This window comes from Homalodisca vitripennis, chromosome 6, assembly GCF_021130785.1.
Source record: "Homalodisca vitripennis isolate AUS2020 chromosome 6, UT_GWSS_2.1, whole genome shotgun sequence".
Taxonomy (NCBI): Eukaryota; Metazoa; Arthropoda; class Insecta; order Hemiptera; family Cicadellidae; genus Homalodisca; species Homalodisca vitripennis.
Window position 1 is genome coordinate 110,829,363 of NC_060212.1, and position 23,553 is coordinate 110,852,915.

General features: G+C 33.3%; 1 protein-coding gene across 1 annotated transcript in view; it reads left to right on the plus strand.

Moving 5' to 3' along the window:
- LOC124365511 overlaps nt 1-23,553 on the plus strand; it is a 76,087-nt gene that overhangs the window by 30,041 nt on the left and 22,493 nt on the right. Inside the window, exons 7-8 of the mRNA XM_046821494.1 lie at nt 15,095-15,372; nt 16,272-16,552. Of these exons, the coding sequence (XP_046677450.1) occupies nt 15,095-15,372; nt 16,272-16,552 (559 nt within the window). The remainder of the gene's footprint in view (nt 1-15,094; nt 15,373-16,271; nt 16,553-23,553) is intronic.

The window sequence follows — 23,553 nt, forward strand, 5'->3', positions numbered from 1 at the left end:
AATATGGAAGGGAAGGGACATGAAAGACAAAAGGGATAATTGTAAGAAAAGAATAGAAAGGGAACGGGTACTTCTAATACTGACCTCTTTCAATTCATTAACTCTCACATGGTTCGGGTGGGGGGCTGGTGATAGGTATGACACAAAGTGTATTCTCTGGACGAATAAATCTTCCGTTAAATGAACTTGCACGATTACTATGGGATTATTGAAGGGTTTAGTTTTCGGATAAACCATTTTTGCTAACTAACTTTCCTTTGGATTCAGATGATTAATCGTTGAAAAGTTGGAACTAGTTCATTTAAAAATTGTCAGCTATGGAACTTCCTGAAGATTCGTTCTATCTGCGGTGCTCTCGTCACTGAACCTCTAGTGTGTTGGTCTGTTATTGGTCGGGAGAAAGAGGCAGCAGCCAGCAGGAGTCTCCCCATTGTTGTCTGGATACTGGACACAAGGACTTGTTTGTACAACAACACCCTCTGCCGGGTTACGTCATCACGACAGATGCAGACCCGCAGCTCCTCAGACCGCCACGCCGCAGCGTCGCAGTGTGGCCACATTCTCTGATTTGAATACAAGAAAGCAAGTCATCACATGGGGCAATGATCTAATTGCAGTTTAGTACATTATTATTTCACGTGAGTACTTTAACTTGGGTTTCATTGTGTTTTCTTCGTGTGATCGGAGGAAAGTGTAAAACTGTTTTACACACTTATTATCCAGGCTTTTGTAAGAACTACAAATTACGAGTACGCTATAACACGTTTGTTTATTGTTATTCTGCGATTTTTCGTTGTCATGTGCCTATCCATAAGACCGATGTAAAAATGTTCGCTAACGCTCAGTCAAATCAAAGGGAGTAACAAGAAGCATATTCGAAATCTATGTTGAGTATACAGAATTGAAGCTTCATGCAAAGTCTAAATGTCTAAAAGTTAGTTCGTTCTCAAGATAATGTGCTGAAAGACAGACATAAATTACAGTTTCTTCCGGCATTTAGAGTGATAGTTGAATTAAATTGTTTATTTTAATTAATGTTTGCTTTACTGTTAATTCAGTTGAGCTATTTAAACCTTGGTCTTAGAAATTTGACATATGAATGTCCATACTTTGACCATTTGGAAGTACAGGACTTCTGCACCTGTTGAAGATCCTGCATGTTTAGTTAATAAAACTGCTCGAATTACTAAAAAACCAAAATTCTAAACTAACTGTATACAGAATAATCTGAAAACATCCTTTTATATATAGAGCACAATATGTTAACATCTAGTTTGTTCTACAACTTTTGTAGTGCAAGCTGATGTGATATTTTTACCTGCCTGTGTATAGTGAAAACAATTTATTACAACTCGAAGATTATATCCTGTAATTATTCTGATCCTATGATGAAGATATTGACTGATGAATGACACGGTATTGAGATTATATCTTCATCTAGGTTACACTACATTTATGTAACCTATGTGTCTCTGATGTTGAAACAATATTAAGAGTTCATTTTGAGCTTCTTCGTCGCCAAATGTTTTTGGATCTCTTCAGACGAACATGGCCCCAAATGTGAGGTCTGTGACAACGTCAGATTTCAGATGCTGCATGTAGAGCAAGGTGAACTGGAGCTAAACTCAACATGCACATTGAATCAACGCTTCGCACCACAACTACGTTTTGTATAGTTCAGATATCTTTAACAAAATCCGTTATCCTCAGATGATTAGACTGCAAAATTTAAGTCAAAGTTCATCCTCAATAATATCCTTATTTGAGGTCACAAATATTTATCTTGGTGATTTAAGCCGTATTAGGGATGGGGGAGCGGGTAATGGCTCATTATGATCCAGCGGCGCTCAGGACTTCATTAAAGGATTTTCGATAAATCCCTGTTGATAGCTTTGAACTTCAGAGCTTTTTGCTGTGATCACAATGGAAATGATTGTTTTCCAAAAAAATTCAGTAACATCATAGTTATTAAAAAAATCTTACCTTGCAAAAGACCAATAAATCCGGAAAATAAATAAAATCTTCATTTGTGTTTTAGCATCTGATCTCAGATTGCTATCTCAGGCCAAATTCTCTTCCACAATCTGTTAAAATATATTTATTTTATTACAATCAATTTATTTTTTATAAAAAATAAATTTATTTTAATTATTTATTCACCAAACAAACAAGAAAATTATTAGAGAATCAGTTTCACGAGTAAGAATTGAAAATTATTTGAATGTTAACAAAATTATTACATTGATTAAATATTACTTAAAAATAAGAAATAAAAATAGCGTCGTGTAGACATATGAAGTTAACGTGGTATCAATTCCTATGGCGTCATCGCCGGTCTTTAATATCAAGGCAGTGGAATATGTGATCGTCAGGATTGAGTTATTGGCAACAGATTACCAATACAACAATATCCTATATTTCATGGAAAACGATAAGTTTTTTAAATACGACATTCTTCTCGGAGTGTTACATTGCAAAAGCTTTGATCGCATATACTGTAAATCAATCTTTTACTATCGCTACAACATATGCGCTATAAAAACCTCTGACTATTTCTAAGGTATTGTAAAATGATGTATCTACTTATAATCTACAAGCGCAGCTAAATTGCTCTGAATAGACGAAGGTGACCAAAAAATTCACCAGGATATTTAAAAAGAAGTGGACATAAAAATAACAAATTACTCTGAATATTTCATATTTACTTACCACACAATACAGTGGCGTATTTCTGTAACGAGTGCATATTTCTTGTTCTAATAAAAAAAATTTATAAAAACTCAAATATACTATTAATAACAGTTTTGCTTTTATATTTTATTTAATTTATCCTCACGCAATCCGGAAGAAAATGATCTATTACAGGGGTTGTAAATTAAGACTAAATATAAACATTCAACAACTTTTTATTTGTAGGATACTGAACCAATAAAAGCTATGTATTGAATAGAGTGATGTAAGTTGGTATCAGTATTGAACAAGGAAAGAAGGGAAGATGAGAAAGGAGACACTACCATACACAGTTTTGCAACTGAAAGTGATTACAAATTCTGCTTAATGTATTTCATGGTGATAAGTTACATCGCATCCTCCTTATTCCCGCTTTAGGGACTAGTGTAAAACACTGACTAGATGGTACTATCGTGAAACGTAATGCATCTGAAAGTGAATAAAAATTCTGATTAAAGTGTTCCATGGTAATTAGTTAAATCGCATCCTACTTATCGCCCGCTTTAGGGACTAGTGTAAAACACTGACTAGATGGTACTATCGTGAAACGTAATGCATCTGAAAGTGAATACAAATTTTGATTAAAGTGTTTTGTGGTAATTAGTTAAATCGCATCCTACTTATCCCCGCTTTAGGGACTAGTGTAAAACACTGACTAGATGGTACTATCGTGAAACGTAATGCATCTGAAAGTGAATAAAAATTTTGATTAAAGTGTTCCATGGTAATTAGTTAAATCGCATCCTACTTATCGCCCGCTTTAGGGACTAGTGTAAAACACTGACTAGATGGTACTATCGTAAAACGTAATGCATCTGAAAGTTAATAAAAATTCTGATTAAAGTGTTCCATGGTAATTAGTTAAATCGCATCCTACTTATCGCCCGCTTTAGGGACTAGTGTAAAACACTGACTAGATGGTACTATCGTGAAACGTAATGCATCTGAAAGTGAATAAAAATTCTGATTAAAGTGTTCCATGGTAATTAGTTAAATCGCATCCTACTTATCGCCCGCTTTAGGGACTAGTGTAAAAACATTGACTAGATAGTACTATCGTGAAACATAATGCATCTGAAAGTGAATACAAATTTTGATTAAAGTGTTTCGTGGTAATTAGTTAAATCGCATCCTACTTATCCCCGCTTTAGGGACTAGTGTAAAACACTGACTAGATGGTACTATCGTGAAACGTAATGCATCTGAAAGTAAATACAAATTTCGATTAAAGTGTTTCCATGGTAATTAGTTAAATCGCATCCTACTTATCCCCGCTTTAGGGACTAGTGTAAAACACTGACTAGATGGTACTATCGTGAAACGTAATGCATCTGAAAGTAAATACAAATTTCGATTAAAGTGTTCCATGGTAATTAGTTAAATCGCATCCTACTATCCTCGCTTTAGGGACTAGTGTAAAACACTGACTAGATGGTACTATCGTGAAACGTAATGCATCTGAAAGTGAATACAAATTCTGATTAAAGTGTTTTGTGGTCATTAGTTAAATCGCATCCTACTTATCGCCCGCTTTAGGGACTAGTGTAAAACACTGACTAGATGGTACTATCGTGAAACGTAATGCATCTGAAAGTGAATACAAATTCTGATTAAAGTGTTTCGTGGTGATTAGTTAAATCGCATCCTACTTATCGCCCGCTTTAGGGACTAGTGTAAAACACTGACTAGATAGTACTATCGTGAAACGTAATGCATCTGAAAGTGAATACAAATTCTGATTAAAGTGTTCCATGGTAATTAGTTAAATCGCATCCTACTTATCCCCGCTTTAGGGACTAGTGTAAAACACTGACTAGATGGTACTATCGTGAAACGTAATGCATCTGAAAGTGAATACAAATTTTGATTAAAGTGTTTTGTGGTAATTAGTTAAATCGCATCCTACTTATCCCCGCTTTAGGGACTAGTGTAAAACACTGACTAGATAGTACTATCGTGAAACGTAATGCATCTGAAAGTGAATACAAATTTTGATTAAAGTGTTTCGTGGTGATTAGTTAAATCGCATCCTACTTATCCCCGCTTTAAGGGACTAGTGTAAAACACTGACTAGATAGTACTATCGTGAAACGTAATGCATCTGAAAGTGAATACAAATTTTGATTAAATGTGTTTCGTGGTAATTAGTTAAATCGCATCCTACTTATCCCCGCTTTAGGGACTAGTGTAAAACACTGACTAGATGGTACTATCGTGAAACGTAATGCATCTGAAAGTGAATACAAATTCTGATTAATGTGTTTCGTGGTGATTAGTTAAATCGCATCCTACTTATCGCCCGCTTTAGGGACTAGTGTAAAACACTGACTAGATGGTACTATCGTGAAACGTAATGCATCTGAAAGTGAATACAAATTCTGATTAAAGTGTTTCGTGGTGATTAGTTAAATCGCATCCTACTTATCGCCCGCTTTAGGGACTAGTGTAAAACACTGACTAGATGGTACTATCGTGAAACGTAATGCATCTGAAAGTAAATACAAATTCTGATTAATGTGTTTCGTGGTGATTAGTTAAATCGCATCCTACTTATCGCCCGCTTTAGGGACTAGTGTAAAACACTGACTAGATGGTACTATCGTGAAACGTAATGCATCTGAAAGTGAATACAAATTTTGATTAAAGTGTTTCGTGGTGATTAGTTAAATCGCATCCTACTTATCGCCCGCTTTAGGGACTAGTGTAAAACACTGACTAGATGGTACTATCGTGAAACGTAATGCATCTGAAAGTAAATACAAATTCTGATTAATGTGTTCCATGGTAATTAGTTAAATCGCATCCTACTTATTCCCGCTTTAGGGACTAGTGTAAAACACACTGACTAGATGGTACTATCGTGAAACGTAATGCATCTGAAAGTAAATACAAATTCTGATTAAAGTGTTTCGTGGTGATTAGTTAAATCGCATCCTACTTATCCCCGCTTTAGGGACTAGTGTAAAACACTGACTAGATGGTACTATCGTGAAACGTAATGCATCTGAAAGTGAATAAAAATTCTGATTAAAGTGTTTTGTGGTCATTATTTAAATCGCATCCTACTTATCGCCCGCTTTAGGGACTAGTGTAAAACACTGACTAGATGGTACTATCGTGAAACGTAATGCATCTGAAAGTAAATACAAATTCTGATTAATGTGTTTCGTGGTGATTAGTTAAATCGCATCCTACTTATCGCCCGCTTTAGGGACTAGTGTAAAACACTGACTAGATAGTACTATCGTGAAACGTAATGCATCTGAAATTGAATACAAATTTCTGATTAAAGTGTTTTGTGGTCATTATTTAAATCGCATCCTACTTATCGCCCGCTTTAGGGACTAGTGTAAAACATTGAATAGATAGTACTATCGTGAAACATAATGCATCTGAAAGTGAATACAAATTCTGATTAAAGTGTTTTGTGGTCATTATTTAAATCGCATCCTACTTATCGCCCGCTTTAGGGACTAGTGTAAAACACTGACTAGATGGTACTATCGTGAAACGTAATGCATCTGAAAGTAAATACAAATTCTGATTAATGTGTTCCATGGTAATTAGTTAAATCGCATCCTCCTTATTCCCGCTTTAGGGACTAGTGTAAAACACTGACTAGATGATACTATCGTGAAACATAATGCATCTGAAAGTGAATACAAATTCTGATTAAAGTGTTTTGTGGTCATTATTTAAATCGTATCCTACTTATTGCCCGCTTTAGGGACTAGTGTAAAACATTGACTAGATAGTACTATCGTGAAACATAATGCATCTGAAAGTGAATACAAATTCTGATTAATGTGTTCCATGGTAATTAGTTAAATCGCATCCTCCTTATTCCCGCTTTAGGGACTAGTGTAAAACACTGACTAGATAGTACTATCGTGAAACGTAATGCATCTGAAAGTGAATACAAATTCTGATTAAAGTGTTTTGTGGTCATTATTTAAATCGCATCCTACTTATCGCCCGCTTTAGGGACTAGTGTAAAACACTGACTAGATAGTACTATCGTGAAACGTAATGCATCTGAAAGTGAATACAAATTCTGATTAAAGTGTTTTGTGGTCATTATTTAAATCGCATCCTACTTATCGCCCGCTTTAGGGACTAGTGTAAAACACTGACTAGATAGTACTATCGTGAAACATAATGCATCTGAAAGTGAATACAAGTTCTGATTGATGTGTTTCGTGGTGATTAGTTAAATCGCATCCTACTTATCGCCCGCTTTAGGGACTAGTGTAAAACATTGACTAGATAGTACTATCGTGAAACGTAATGCATCTGAAAGTAAATACAAATTTTGATTATTGTGTTTCGTGGTAATTAGCTAAATCGCATCCTACTTATCGCCCGCTTTAGGGACTAGTGTAAAACATTGACTAGATAGTACTATCGTGAAACATAATGCATCTGAAAGTGAATACAAATTCTGATTAAAGTGTTTCGTGGTGATTAGTTAAATCGCATCCTACTTATCGCCCGCTTTAGGGACTAGTGTAAAACATTGACTAGATAGTACTATCGTGAAACATAATGCAATCTGAAAGTGAATACAAATTCTGATTAATGTGTTCCATGGTAATTAGTTAAATCGCATCCTCCTTATTCCCGCTTTAGGGACTAGTGTAAAACACTGACTAGATGATACTATCGTGAAACGTAATGCATCTGAAAGTGAATAAAAATTCTGATTAAAGTGTTTCGTGGTGATTAGTTAAATCGCATCCTACTTATCGCCCGCTTTAGGGACTAGTGTAAAACATTGACTAGATAGTACTATCGTGAAACATAATGCATCTGAAAGTGAATAAAAATTCTGATTAAAGTGTTTTGTGGTCATTATTTAAATCGCATCCTACTTATCGCCCGCTTTAGGGACTAGTGTAAAACATTGACTAGATAGTACTATCGTGAAACATAATGCATCTGAAAGTGAATACAAATTCTGATTAAAGTGTTTTGTGGTAATTAGTTAAATCGCATCCTACTTATCCCCGCTTTAGGGACTAGTGTAAAACACTGACTAGATGGTACTATCGTGAAACGTAATGCATCTGAAAGTAAATACAAATTCTGATTAATGTGTTCCATGGTAATTAGTTAAATCGCATCCTACTTATCCCCGCTTTAGGGACTAGTGTAAAACACTGACTAGATGATACTATCGTGAAACGTAATGCATCTGAAAGTGTTCTGATTAAAGTGTTTTGTGGTCATTATTTAAATCGCATCCCACTTATCGCCCGCTTTAGGGACTAGTTTAAAACACTGACTAGATAGTACTATCGTGAAACGTAATGCATCTGAAAGTGAATACAAATTTTGATTAAAGTTTTTCGTGGTAATTAGTTAAATCGTATCCTACTTATCCCCGCTTTAGGGACTAGTGTAAAACACTGACTAGATGGTACTATCGTGAAACGTAATGCATCTGAAAGTAAATACAAATTTCGATTAATGTGTTCCATGGTAATTAGTTAAATCGCATCCTACTTATCGCCCGCTTTAGGGACTAGTGTAAAACACTGACTAGATGATACTATCGTGAAACGTAATGCATCTGAAAGTGAATAAAAATTCTGATTAAAGTGTTTTGTGGTCATTATTTTAATAGAATCCTACTTATCGCCCTCTTTAGGGACTAGTTTAAAACATTGACTAGATGGTACTATCGTGAAACGTAATGCATCTGAAAGTGAATATAAAAATTTTGATTAATGTGTTTCGTGGTAATTAGTTAAATCGCATCCTACTTATCGCCCGCTTTAGGGACTAGTTTAAAACATTGACTAGATGGTACTATCGTGAAACGTAATGCATCTGAAAGTGAATATAAAATTTTGATTAATGTGTTTCGTGGTAATTAGTTAAATCGCATCCTACTTATCGCCCGCTTTAGGGACTAGTGTAAAAACATTGACTAGATGATACTATCGTGAAACGTAATGTATCTGAAAGTGAATCTAAAATTTTGATTAATGTGTTTCGTGGTAATTAGTTAAATCGCATCCTACTTATCCCCGCTTTAGGGACTAGTGTAAAACATTGACTAGATGATACTATCGTGAAACGTAATGCATCTGAAAGTGAATATAAAATTTTGATTAATGTGTTTCGTGGTAATTAGTTAAATCGCATCCTACTTATCGCCCGCTTTAGGGACTAGTGTAAAACATTGACTAGATGGTACTATCGTGAAACGTAATGCATCTGAAAGTAAATACAAATTTTGATTAATGTGTTTCGTGGTAATTAGTTAAATCGCATCCTACTTATCGCCCGCTTTAGGGACTAGTGTAAAACATTGACTAGATGATACTATCGTGAAACGTAATGTATCTGAAAGTAAATACAAATACTGATTAAAGTGTTCCATGGTGATTAGTTAAATCGCATCCTACTTATCGCCCGCTTTAGGGACTAGTGTAAAACACTATCTAGATGATGTTTAGATCTGAGGAGAATTTTTCTTTTACTTGCCAGACAGGATTAGATGAGAATGTCTCTGTTCAATACCACAAGCCTAAGGATTTATTCTAGATAGGGATGTTTAGGACTTTAGATCAGTGTTTATTATTAACGTCTGCTGAGTAACAGGTGAACTGCTGGCTTTTTTTGAAACTACGGTTTGAGGTTTAACGGATAGACCAAAAAGGGCAATTTCCTACATTACCTGCATGGACTTCAGTTCAGGCTAAGTTTATTTCACCACCTCATTTTTTAATTTTGAATACCACGAGTTTGGATTCCTTCTTCCAGCGAAACGAGCAAAAAGGTAGCGTTGATTTATTACTATTATCGTAGAATTTGTGAGAGGTGAGAAATATTTAGGTTCCTGCAATACAAGGACCGATATACATCGATAGTTATACATTAATACTATTTAATTGAAATTTCCCAACTGTGAGAACTATTGAATACAAATGGTTATATTAGATATTATTATTTAAAATGATTTGTTAAACTATTGAATTGTAATTCTAATTCAATAATATTTATATCTTGTGACCTTTTCAACGAAAATATTCTGATTTAACACTTCTCAACAAGAATGGCTGGGATAACATAAAATCATACACAAAAATAACTCACTCAGCGTCTATGAGATATCAATTTAGAGTTGTATAGGTTGTAATACATGTTCCCTTCCCCTAGTTTTTCCATATTTTCTCAGATACCGAGTCCGGACTACTGCAGGGCATTGTTGTGTAGGAAGTACTTAATTTGCATTTTTTCATACTTCCGGGCACCATATTGGATTCGCCATATTGGGATTAAATAAGCGGTTTAATGCTAATATGGTGTAATACAATTGTAATACATATTTTACATTAAACACGGTGCCAAAATTTGTTTATGAATATCATTATTCTTTCTTCAAATATTGGTAGTTTATAATTAGATTTTTATAATCATAAAATTATTTAAATATATGAGTTTTGCATAAGAAATACCATAAAGCTTAACTGACAAAATCCTTAATCCATTCAAATATTTAAGTTCGTTCTGTTACACAGATCGAAAACCAGATCGAGTTTATTTTTTTAGTTTATAATACTACAGTTTGACAATTAAAAATATTGTGTAGGTGTTCTTAGTAGACAGAATAATCTGGCCAGATATCGGATGCAATTATTTTGAATAGTTTGAACACTTACTAAACTACAGGTACAGCTGTTAATAAGAGGTACTCCGGAGTCGATATCTGAAAAATTGTGTCTGCACGCGCGCGCGCGCGCGCGCGCACACACACACACACACACACACACACACACACACACACACACACACACACACACACACACACACACACACACACACACACACACACACACACACACAATTTTTAACAGCACAACTTGAGTTGATTTTAATGTGAACGGCTTGTTTAAAAGTATTTATTATATATGTATGGCCACAGAAATATATGTTCAAACAACATGAATTTAGCATATTGCATACTCATTGAAGTTTTGTGCACCAAAAGACTTAAAGAAAGCAAGTGAAGGAGGAAAATCGCAAATTTGAATAGCACAAAACCATATTTTATGACCTTCTATTTATTGCGAATCAAACTTTCTGAAGTAAGGGTCTCGATGTTGCCTTTCAGTTTTTCTCATCAATTAGACCACTGAAGAGGTTTACCATTATAGTACAAGTATTATGGCTTGACCTAAATCCAAATTGCGTTTTTGTTAGATGTTGCAGGAAGTGCTTCCTGAAAATAATCTTGAGGTTCCTCAAGATCTTACTGGTGAGACCTTACGAAAAGAGTTACACTAGCAAGTCCTTGGTGACACCAATCTGGAAACTAATTGGTCCTGTAGACACAAGAAAAACGTTTTAATTTTGGTGTTTTGTATCAAAGGTGATAGTATAACCATGTGTTCTATTTATGTAACCCCATGAATCACCCATTTCTAGTGCCCTAAAACACTTCACTCCAGGGTCTCCAACAATACCACTGCTGATGGGCAGTATTTTTCATTAGGTAGAAATTCATCCTGAAAATATAACAAAGCTTTTAGTTTCATCACGTCAGCAATATCCCGTTCTATACAAAAAAACCTCATGTTATCGAGTTGTTCGCTGGTGGCACAGGGAAATTTCCAGAATTCCTTATCAGTATATATATTTATTGATCGGGCAAAAGGCAAAATCAACTATGATATAAAAAAATACTAAGACCGGAGTAAATCAAAGTGCCCATAAATACATTTTGACATATTTTCTTGATGAAGGTAACTCGATAAACTCAAAATTGGTGTAGGAAATATAATTCCCTCAAACCAGAAGTACTCATTGCACCATACCTGCAAAGCATACGAAATAGAAAGCGAAGCCACGAGCAACTGCTAGTGCTAAATATGTTACTATGTGTTAGGTCTTTCTTTAATAACAATATACACTTTAAATATCCAGGCTTTATTTCTCACAAAAATAGATTTCCCAAATGTATTCTTTTTCTAAAACAAGGTAGTAGTACATTATACCCCGTGTTGCGTAACATACATTAGTGAATTTGTATTTCAGATCTACTCGTGTAGCTCATTTGATTTTCGAGATGTACTGGGATCAGATAGACAGACATATATTGTCAAGACAAGAAATCTTCATCCCCCTCGGCAGCCCTAAAAGAATTGTGTCACCCTATTAAGTGATAGATTACAATGATCATCAGTAAAATTTCATTGTGGACATGCATCACCATAGCTCATTCTTAATGTATAGATTAAATGTTTTTAGAGATGTTTTGTGAAGCTTCATACCTATATCAAGTATATAGGTTAGTTCGTTTTCAAGATGGGGCAGACATACAGATACACAGAAATATAGAAATGAAGTTTTTTCGCCCTCGCGAGTGATAGGTTCCCTAAAGCTTAGGCAATAAATAACTGGACAACTATTAGGTCTGTAGACTTCATGTGGGCTTGCATTAAAACTAATTAATTGCTCTAAACCTTAGCTTCTTACAATATTCCTCATTGGATGAATAATTCAGCGGATATTTTGTTTACGTGCTGACTAAAACAAATCATTGTTAACTTACTGTTAACATCTTACTGTTAAATCCTTACTGTCAACTTACTGTTAAATCCTACAGGAAATATACTAATTTTGAAAAAGTTGTATTTTGAGATATATTAAACATAATAAACTGTGATATTTTTTAAATAGGTTTAGCAAATTTAATTTACTATAAAAAGTTGAAGAGAATATTTCCCCATAGCTTTAGGGGAAAAAGTCAGACAATTGCACAGCAAAGATAAAAAACAAGTGTTGAACACAACTCTTCCGAATCTAAACACTGGGTTTTACATTTCTGTATGTACCCAAAAATCTTTTGAAGAATGAGGAATGTACAGGACGACTATGCCACTCACCCATAATAAGTAAATATAAATATACTCCCTTTTTATGACGTTATTCATAATGCACTAGTGCAACATTTTGAGGGTTTTTAGACTGTTTACTCTAATTTATTATTCTACAATCGTTTTAAGATTTGCCACTACAAATTACAAAACTAAAATAGTAAAAATATACAAAACATTAAGAGCATGTGAAATATTGATTTGAACCCCTTTAGAATGTGACGTATACAAAGAGTCAGCCCCATTAAAATTATTCAATTCACATTTTCAGTCAATAAACATAAGATATATATATATATATATATATATATATATATATATAATATGTTAACTATTTTTCAGTCTTAAATTAAGGAATTTAAGATTACGTGTTAGTAAACCTTATCATTTAAGTGTATGGACATACTTTATCAGTGTAATGAAAGCTAAGAATAATGTTAGGACCTAAAATGGATCCTTGGGGAACTCCAATTTTACAATCTATATTGTAGACATATTGAATGCTGTAGAAAAGCTATGACTGTCAATAACTTATTTCTACTTTAAGTTTAACCTTGTTTCGAAACGGACAGCAAGTTTTATGACATATTTTAATTTCTAGCTCTCATTGGTTATATTTCAAGCTCAGATTAAAGATTGGACGAAAATGATGTAAGTAAGCACACCTGTTTCACAATCAAAAGTTGTGCTTCTTCGAGGTAATCTGTTTTAGATTCGCGAAGCAGTTGTAGTTGTAGGACAATATATTATATACATCCACTACAAAAACTGTATACATCAGTGATGGATTATTTAAAAGAACACCGAAGCCCACTAATATTGTGCCTATGTAGCCCGGGGCAGTGCAAGTCTGCCACACTCTCCCGGCGGCGAGTGGCTGACATCGAGTGTTGTTATGTCATGGGCTCCTGTGCGAATATATCCGTATAAATACCGCAGGCTACCATCATACATCAGGCATTGATCCATCTCCATCATGAAGGTAAGGATCATCCACACTCTCGTGGCAACATTATACTAGCCATTGCGTAGCTCATTAACATTAAACTTAAGCTTGTTCTAAAGCTTATATATTCTAATTCATATTGATATTTTTAAATGCCTAATTGTGTAATGCAAAATCACTGAATTTTATTATAGTTATTCAGTGGCTATATTAAAAATAACATATTATACTTTATGCATAAATATCTACCATACATATATTTGCATTAACATTCAGGAATTATATGGTTTCTCTTTGGGTAGCACATAGTTTCAACTTGTGACGGTTTATTTTTTTTGCAATAAGTCAGTTAAACATGAGATGATAATTTTCTTAGAAGATTGGTTTATACTTTAAAATAATAACTTTACCACTAAATTTTAAATCGTAAATTTTATCAGGATTAATAAATATGACATTAGTTCCAATGGAGAATAATTGTCTTAAATAAATATTATGTATAGTTTGTGAATTTTAAGTTGCGTAAATTCATAGGAATATAGAAAATAAAAGAAACTTGTGTGAGGAAAAAGATATTTCGTGTTTAGTTACGAATGGGATTTTTATTTGAAGCATATATTGTATATTTTGTATAGTTTACTACCATTCTAGTTGTAACATTATAATGGCAACTTTGGAAATATAAATGTTTATTACATGCCATTTAATGGCAATCACTAATGGCAATAACAATAGTAAATTATTCGTGATTTTTTACGGATAGTAAAAATAAAGCATAACGGGGATATTATCAGAAAATTATTCATAATTTATAACTATCAATAATGTTTACTGCCTTAATTAATATTATTACATTAATTTCAACTAACCACAGAACTATCTAGCATAATTACTGGAATAAATCAAATGAGATTGAAATATATAAATATTATTTGGTAGAGATAACAAATTAAAATTGTGAAAATGAACAATACAATGTTATGGTTATTGAATGGTTAGGAAACAATAACTCTCACTTCTCAAATGATAACAAATATACCAGACAATAATTGAAAGGATAACAGGGTTTCGGACGTTTGCCATCATCATATGTAAGGTATAACAAAACGTTTCGAGGATTGGAATATATCATATTCCTTAGGTGGGACGAAAAGAATACATTCTAACCCCAACCTGACAAAGATGATAGATTACAATCCTCGAAACCTTGTGTTATACCTTTTGTAACATAAAACGATTGAAAATGTTAAACCTTCCAGTGTCAATAACAAAATTTAAAAAAAACGACAATAAATATTGCATAACCCTGCCACATTTATAATAAATGTGGTAGGATGTTTCCTGACAAGGATTTTTAAGATTAGTTGTATTATATCTCCAAATTAGATATTTATTAGTGACAGAACTAAAAATATCGGAACATTCTAGGGTATTTAATTGTCTAAGTGCAGTTTTTATATAATTAAGCAATATATAATTATATAATTTAAACAAGCAATGGTAGAGTTACATACTGTCTAACATGTTACAGTTCACCCTTGTTCTGGCGTGTGTGCTCGCAGTAGCTGTGGCGGAACCCCCCGTGCCCCAGGACGGCCAAGTGTCCCCCCAGTACGGCCCCCCATCTGCGGGGGGTTACACCCCCGTGGGCGGACGAGGCAGACCCCACCCCTCCCCACAGTATGGAGTCCCCTCCTCTGGTTACAGTGACGAGGTGAGATCAGTCAGTCAATATTGGAACAAGAAACGTTCAAGGAACTCTTCCTCGATAATCGATAGTCGTGAGACGAACCGAATAATTGATTTGCTGTTTGCATAAATCATTTTCACATGTTGTATTTAATTTATTCTTCTTTTGTCTGCGATTAATAAACATCCGGATTGTTAATAAACACGAAGATCGTGCCAAATATAGGTGCTCCAAAGAATAATAATAATAATACATAAAAATTGTCTAGACTTTCCAAGGATTAAAGAAATGCATTTATTATACCTAATGAAAAATGAAATTTAGAATTGATTGATACATTTCATAAACAATTGCGGTAGTTTTTGGCTACTTTTCATTCTCAGCTTGGTGTTATTTACGGCAAAAAACAAGGCTAAATGACCATATCCAAAATTTCCTTGGTTCACCTTTTTTCTCTTGCACTATTTGAAACTGCAACAACACATGTTTAAATACAGTTTTTTTTCATCGCAATGAACATGTGTGTGAAATCCAAATAGCTTGTTACTTCGGAAAATATGGGGTTTCTATGTAGTTTCTTATTATGATTTTTAAATTAAAGCTATTTAATGCCATTGTTAGGTCAAGATATAATTTAACGATAATGAATTTCTATGCAATACTGAGGATTAAAACGAACATTAAAATCCGCCGTATTCTTAATGGAAGAAGAGCTATTGTATGTTAAATATTCTTCATGATTCGGAAGTAATAAAGTAAAAGAACTTACTAAAAAATAATTATATACACAATGTGTTTTTGTGAGAAAACAAAAAATTAAACAGTGCATTTCTTTGGACAATGTGGGAGAGTTAGCCACTGGTAAGTGGTATGGAAAAATGAAACGAGAGCAAACATATTGATGGGAACAAATTGTACAGTTCAAATAAAAACAAGTACAGAGGGACTAAACAGAATGTAGATTTAAAAATAGAACAAACACAAACCAATAACGTTAATTCTTGAGTGTTGTAATGAGTCCAAATGTCCAGGAGCCGGCCAACTACGAGTTCAAGTACGATGTAGAGGACCAGGAGTCCGGGGTGAAGTTCGGCCACCAGGAGGCACGTCAGGGAGACGTGGCCCAGGGGGAGTACTACGTGCTGCTGCCTGACGGACGCACCCAGCGCGTCGCCTACGTGGCCGACCAGGATGGCTACAGACCCAAGATCAGCTACGATGAGGCCCAAGGAGGCTACAGCCGTGGTCCAAGCGGGGGATACCCTCGAGGTGGTCCCAGCTCACCAGGCTACAGCAAGTAATAGGCTATATATATATAACAAATTGATGCTCACATAATTATGTATAACTTGTAAATAGTATTTTTCTAAATAAATTTTTAAAAACAATGCTGTGTTTGTTAATCCCTAGTAAACTTTGTACATAGTTTCATAATAGTGTACAAACCAAAAGCAGCTGTTCGTTGAGCTGTCACAACCAAAAGTATAAAATACGTTCAATCATAGAATGTATGTTTTATTCCATCCTTAATTTTGCTTTATACATTTTCAAGTATTTGAATAAAAAGGGCTTCCTCTAAATACTATTAGTTATGTTATATTAATTTTTCTACCTGCACTATACGCATAAAAGCATTCGAAAGCAACGAGAAAACTATTAAGGAATTAAATTGAAGCCTAAGATTTTTTTGTTGACTGGAGTATCATCAATTTCGTTCAAAATACATGGTACAAAATCAATAATGTTTATAGTATTGCTAATAAAGATCTTGAAGAGATATGTGAACGCCTATTTTGTGCTTCCCCATTTTTTATGCAACCAACATATCGAATTAATATCCTTACTTAACTGTTAAAAATATCAAAGTAAGACCTTTAGTTAATTTTGGCAGTTTATATAGATATCTTTTAGTAATAAAATAATATGTTACAGGGAAATGAAAAATATATTTTAAAGTATCTAACAAAATTAAAAAAAACTGTCTAATCGTGATTGCATTTAATTTTATGTATATTTCTTTGCAATTTCAAAATAATTACGAAAGTTTACTGATTTGTTTTGAGAAAATAATTGGTTTATTATTTATTTAACGGAAAACCATTACATGCGAATACATCACAGTATGCATTCAATATTTTGAAAAATTACACATATTAGCTATACGAGTATATTACACGAATGGCAGCAGACTACAAAATTAATAATGTATAACACCTATCCTTCGTGCACAAGAGGCATTCAAGTCAAAAAAAAAAAAAAAAAAAAAAAATAAATAAATAAAAATCCATCGTATTACAACCAATATCAATGAAGATAGTAATAACCATAATAATAATAATAATAATAATACAATCAATATAAACCAAAAGAGCCATTAACGTAAGTATATCTATAAGCATTGAAAAGAAGAAATAGTGCAACGTTAATTATGAACAACTATCAATCGTGCACAAGAGGCATCCAAGTCCAAACAAAATTCAGCTTATCACAACCAATATCAGTAGTATGACTAATATCAATACCATAAAAATAACCATAATACAGCAAGTATAATAAAAGCCATAACAAAAACTAACTTACATTATCGGTAAGCATTAACAATAAATACATACCGTCATTACAAAAATAAAAATATAATGCCTGGTATACAACAGACCATCGCAAGCCCTATTGCAAGTAATATAGCATTCAAATGTAAAATTAATTCATTGCAAATGTGTTGCACAACGTTAAACAACTTCTTTCCGAAACAGAGGGTTGTGTTGACTGCGCCTTAAGCCTTAAAGCCGAGTAGGCCAGTGCAACAGTCATGATTTATCTGTATAGAGCCGCAGTGAAGGGGTTAAAACAGAAATATACAAGTCAGATATCAATCTTCAAATCCACATAATAAAGAGGATCAGAAAGTGTAAAGAATGGAATCCCATGGCTGTTACTAAATTTTATACTAGTGTAAACAAAATAGTTAACTTTTCAAAGACGAAACGTCACAATTGCAAATCACCACAATAGTTATTTCGCTCTTTTGTAAAACAATTTTAAAACAAACAGGATTAAAAAAATATAAAAGCATTAAGTAAAAAATAAATGCGTTTTCTATTTACAAAATGTATAACATGTATAATGAATTAAATTAAAGAATGTGTTGTCTTTTCGTTTCACTAGCTAGGATTATTATTTGAACATTTGAGATATCCCATCTCTTTAACCAGCAAACTAACAATTTTTTGAAATCAAAGTTTTAATTACGTTATCAGAGATGTTTGCAGACAGAGTTATTTTATTTCCAATCCCTGCGTAGTAAGGTAGATTTGAAGATACAAGAAGATAAGGTAGATACAAGAAGAGAGTAGTTCAAATATATTTGCCGGGTTATAGAAAGTTCAGATGTCTAGCAAGGATCTATTCCACATGAAGGGAAAATTCCACATCGGGTGGTTGAAACACGTGGTCGGTGTCAATAACTTAAACATATACACATAACACAACTGTAGGGCTCTAGCCTTATAGTTCCATGTAGTAAATATCTACAAAAGGGATACATTGACTACTTTGAGTTTTTATTTACTATCAAATATACAAATAAAATAATAATTTTGAATAGCTACAGTCGCTGTACAAAAAGTAATAATTTTATAATTCCATAAATATATGGAAACGAGCGATTGAAACTAATAATAATGAAAGTACGATGTCTTATAGTAAAGACAAATAAATGGCTTTTCTACTTATTGTAGGCCAAGATACAATCTTTCTGGAGTGACTACTAAATTATAGTGCAACAAGGTATGTGTTTATATATTTCTTTATTTTTCGACCTCAAAAATAATTGCAACAGGTTTTCTTTCTCTTGGTTCTTTTGGAAATGTAAATGGTGAAGCAAAAATACAAATCCACATTATACACTTACTTGTGCGTCTAATTTGTTTAAGAGGAATTAGATACTCATTGGTATAGATGTTCTAGTTTTGATTTAAATTGTACAAACGCAAATTTTTGAAATCAATAACCCTCCTTTTAAAGTAGTAGGTTAGTTCTCAACCTCACATTCCATATTTTATCACCTCTCTGTATTTTAACACCAGTTTTGAATTTAATATTCAATGCTGTAATTAAAAAGGTATTTATTTCTTTTACTGGCGAATAATATTGTTTCATGTAAAATTATGAAGATCATGAATGAATGCAGGTTTGTGTATGGTCTTAGAAAATTTGAACATGTCAGGCAATCTAGAAAACCAGCTAAAATACTTAATGATAAAACACATATTTAAGTTACAAGTGACTTGCTTAGTCCACAAGGTGTTTCTGTCCGGTAAACCCTCCTTATTTTAAGAAAATCCTGCAGACTTGTTCGGAGATTAGGGAACGTTTCAGACAACAGGACGTTACTTAGATACTCAAGGTTAGATTCGAGGTGGGGAGAAATGCTTTTTCTTATTTTGCTCCCCAGACTTACAATGTAATCCTACAGCATTTCAAAACACTCGGCTATGTCTCTTTTAAAAATAAACTTGGGCTAAATTTCGAACATGATTATTTAAAAGTGTAAGTTGTGTGGAAAATATATTTTGTTTGGTATTAGCCTTAGTACTTGAAAAATATATGTACATTTTGTATGAAAAGTTTTTTTGAAAAACAATTGTTTGTAAAAAATGCTTCAAAATAATACCGTTATTTATTTTATTGTAATTCTAATAAGCGTTTGTGTCAGTGGCGTGTGAAATGTAATCAAGTTTTGCATTAAATTAATTTTATGACGTCACTAACAATAGAAAACATCTGTATCTGAATCTATTATATGAGTTCAGGAGCATGTGTGTGACTTGAGGCCTCAATCACTCAAGAGTGACTTTCATTTTCTTCGTGCTGGAGACTTCCACGACTGCGTTGACGTAATAAGAGTAACAGCTGTTTATGTCACCGTTAACAAAGCGTTTAACGGTGTCATCTCCTACAAGTAACGGGACTCTATGAGTTATATTTTACTACGAAGGTTGAACTCTGAGAACCATCACTCGATGTCGTGGTTCTAAGACTCCATATCTTTCACAGGATCATGTGTGTTATAATTGGAAACGGTATTAGATTTCCCATTTTATAACGGTTTGGGTTGTTGGTCACATTGAAGGATTAAATTATAATCAACTTTCCAAGTCGGTGTAAAAATGTGTTATGATTAGTTATGCCAGAGCAATACTTCACTAGTGAACACCAACTGTATCTACGCTTATGACATATTATTTGAGTGTTTTAAAATCAAACTCAGAAGTTCAAAGTCAATAAAAAATTAATGTTACTTGGAAAACTCAATATTAAAACACGTTGCAGTCAAATTTTCAATCGGTTTGAAAATGTTATTACACGAAGCATATTTTCTTATTCAAGTTTCTTAAAAGTTCCATTGGTAAGAATCTCAATATTCAAATCAAACTAAAACAAAATGATCTTTTCTTAATAAAAATAAAATCGGCTCTTCAAATAAAAACTAAATTTAAATAAAATTAAATTAAAGTTTCTTCTCTTCTTAAAATAAAATAGTCAAAATTAAATTCGAGGAAACTAATTCTAAAAGTTCTATTGTGCACCCCGTGCTAAACTCGATCTATGGGATTTCATTCAGTTCCCGTTATGCTTCAGTAATTAAAAAAATCAATGTAACTTGCTTCAAATTGAGTTCTTATTAATATCCAAAATTACACAAATTAGTTGCAAAGAGCTTAAATCTTAACTATTATAAAGATGAAATTAATCCATTGACGAAAAAATAAAATATATACTAAATGAAAATGTTCTTTCTTATAACGGATTTCTTTTCACTGCATTGCAGATAAATCTGCAATCTAGTCTTGCGTCACTGCGCGAAATTCTCGAAAAGCACTCAAGGAAATTTTGATACACACAGAACGAACTGACATAGATTCGCGCACTCTTACAACGGGAAAATCAGGTGGAAGTCGGAGAAGAGCTGGTTTAAAATATCCCCTTCCCCAATAATTAATGATGTGACCTCCGAGCTAAATCGTTGCTCCAGCACGCTTCCAACGATTATCCGACTGATCCGAACCAACCAAAACCCAGGAATAGTTGGACAAAAGAACCGGTACAACACAGACTCAACTCAGAATCGAAATAACCTCAACTACCATGAGAACACATGTCAAAGGAGTACATTTCAATATCATTACCTACCATCAGACTATCTACTTAATAGTAAAAACCCACTTTTTTCTTATAAAATGAAATCCATAAAATTGTAAAATTAAAATAAATAAAACCTAAAACGCTAAACAGTTATTAAAATTTCACTCCGGGAGCTAGAAGATTTTCGTTTATGTATGTCTGTCTGCACGATATCTAGAGAACAAACTGATCTATAGACTTCATAGAGAGGAATAAGTCTACAGTAAGACTGGAATGCGGTATAGACTTTTGCATGGAACCTCAGCGAAGCCTGTTATGCGACACATGCTGTACCATCCTTCTTGTACTGTGGTGAATATTGGGTTTAACTCCTAATAAAACGATCTAAAACCACCTTTAATCCTAACTGTGTAAACTATAATTAATACCACAAATTTTAGTTACGAAAGAATTGAAATCAATGTGCAGGAAATAAAATCTAACAACCACTTATATAAACAAACTAGGGGACCAGAAGAAACCTGGGTTCTGGTAGTGAGATAACTAATACTATATGAAAACGGATAACAGAGTAACCAACATGCAAGAATTGCCTACTCCCTCTTCCTAAAAACACCGATAACATTGAACCTACCCTAGAGTTATTATTTATTATTCATTATTGTTGTTGCTGTTTGTTAGCTGTTCATTTATTAACTGTAGTTAAAGTAATGACAACTCACATAACACTACCTGACTGTCTGACACCGTAAGGCTGGGTGGCCCACTTGTCAAGCGTATATAGATATAAACTGTACGAGGAGTTCTGAAAATGATAAGTGCAAGTCATGGGTTGTCCCTAGATTTAAAAAAGTTAGGCCTAATATTATTTATACATAGTCCTTTATTTTCTTATAAGTAAAACAAACGAACACACACACACACACACACACACACATACAGGGCATAAACTAAGTTCTGATACACCTGAATATATTTCAAACCTATTGAGATACTGACGTAAAATATTCACCACACCTATCTAAATATGTACTTATTTGGACATTTTGGAGGGTACAAATTCCCCCCCCCCCTTTCAAAGGAGATTGTAGAGAGGGTCACTTTAGATTTTTATTTTGCAGTCCCTATCTTCTGTTCTATACCCATGTAAAGAAGAAAACTTTTCAGAAGACTTAAGAATATTTTGCCAAAATAACCACTTAACTTAAGCTATCTATATTTGTGATGAAAAACTCTTGAGAATGTTATACTTTTCCTTAGTCCATAGTAGGATAGATTATGCGATCTCGTGTTGGGGAGGGACGTACATATCAAATCTCAAACCTGTAATTACAATGCAAAAACATTTTATACGAATAATATTGAAAAAGAGAGTAACAGAGTCATCTTTTCCTTTATTTTTGGAATTGAGGATTCTACCTCTCAGATATATGTATGTGTACAAGGTACTAAAATATATTTTATATAAGAAGCAAAAATAGTAAAGAAAGTAATGAATATAAATTGAGATTAAGGAATGCTGACAGTTTATACCACACCAATGCCAACAAACACCTTCTTTTTAAAAAATTATTCATTTTTAGCACCAAAATTGTTTAATGTATTACCTTGTGAAATTAGTAATCTGTCGCTTATACCTTTCTTGAAATGTATTAAGGAGTGGGTATTTTCATTGCAGAATGTTGAATTTTTATTAAATGTAAATTAAATTTTTTTAAATGTATTTTATGTACTGTTTTGATGTCCAGTTTTATTGTACAAAACTAGTGGGAGGGATATGTACTGTTAATGGCCATGGTTTAATAATAAACACTAATGCTGAAATAATAGTATTTTGTCTTTGTATTATGAGTTATGTATGAAATGTTGTATTGTTGGTTGATAGGGAAATGTATGTGTGGGTGTAGCAAATTGTACAATGGATAGTATGTGTTTGAAATAGATGTAGACATAATGAGGATTATAATTTATAATTTATTTTATATAATTAGTGTATGTGTGATTTATCTGTTTATCTTGCAAGTACGAATCTGAATAAATTTTGTTGGAAAGAGGGTTTTAGGATTATGTTATAATATTTGAAGATGTATAATTGTTGTTCTATCACTGCTAGTTCTTTTATTTATATGAATTATGTAAATGCCTCAAAACAGGCT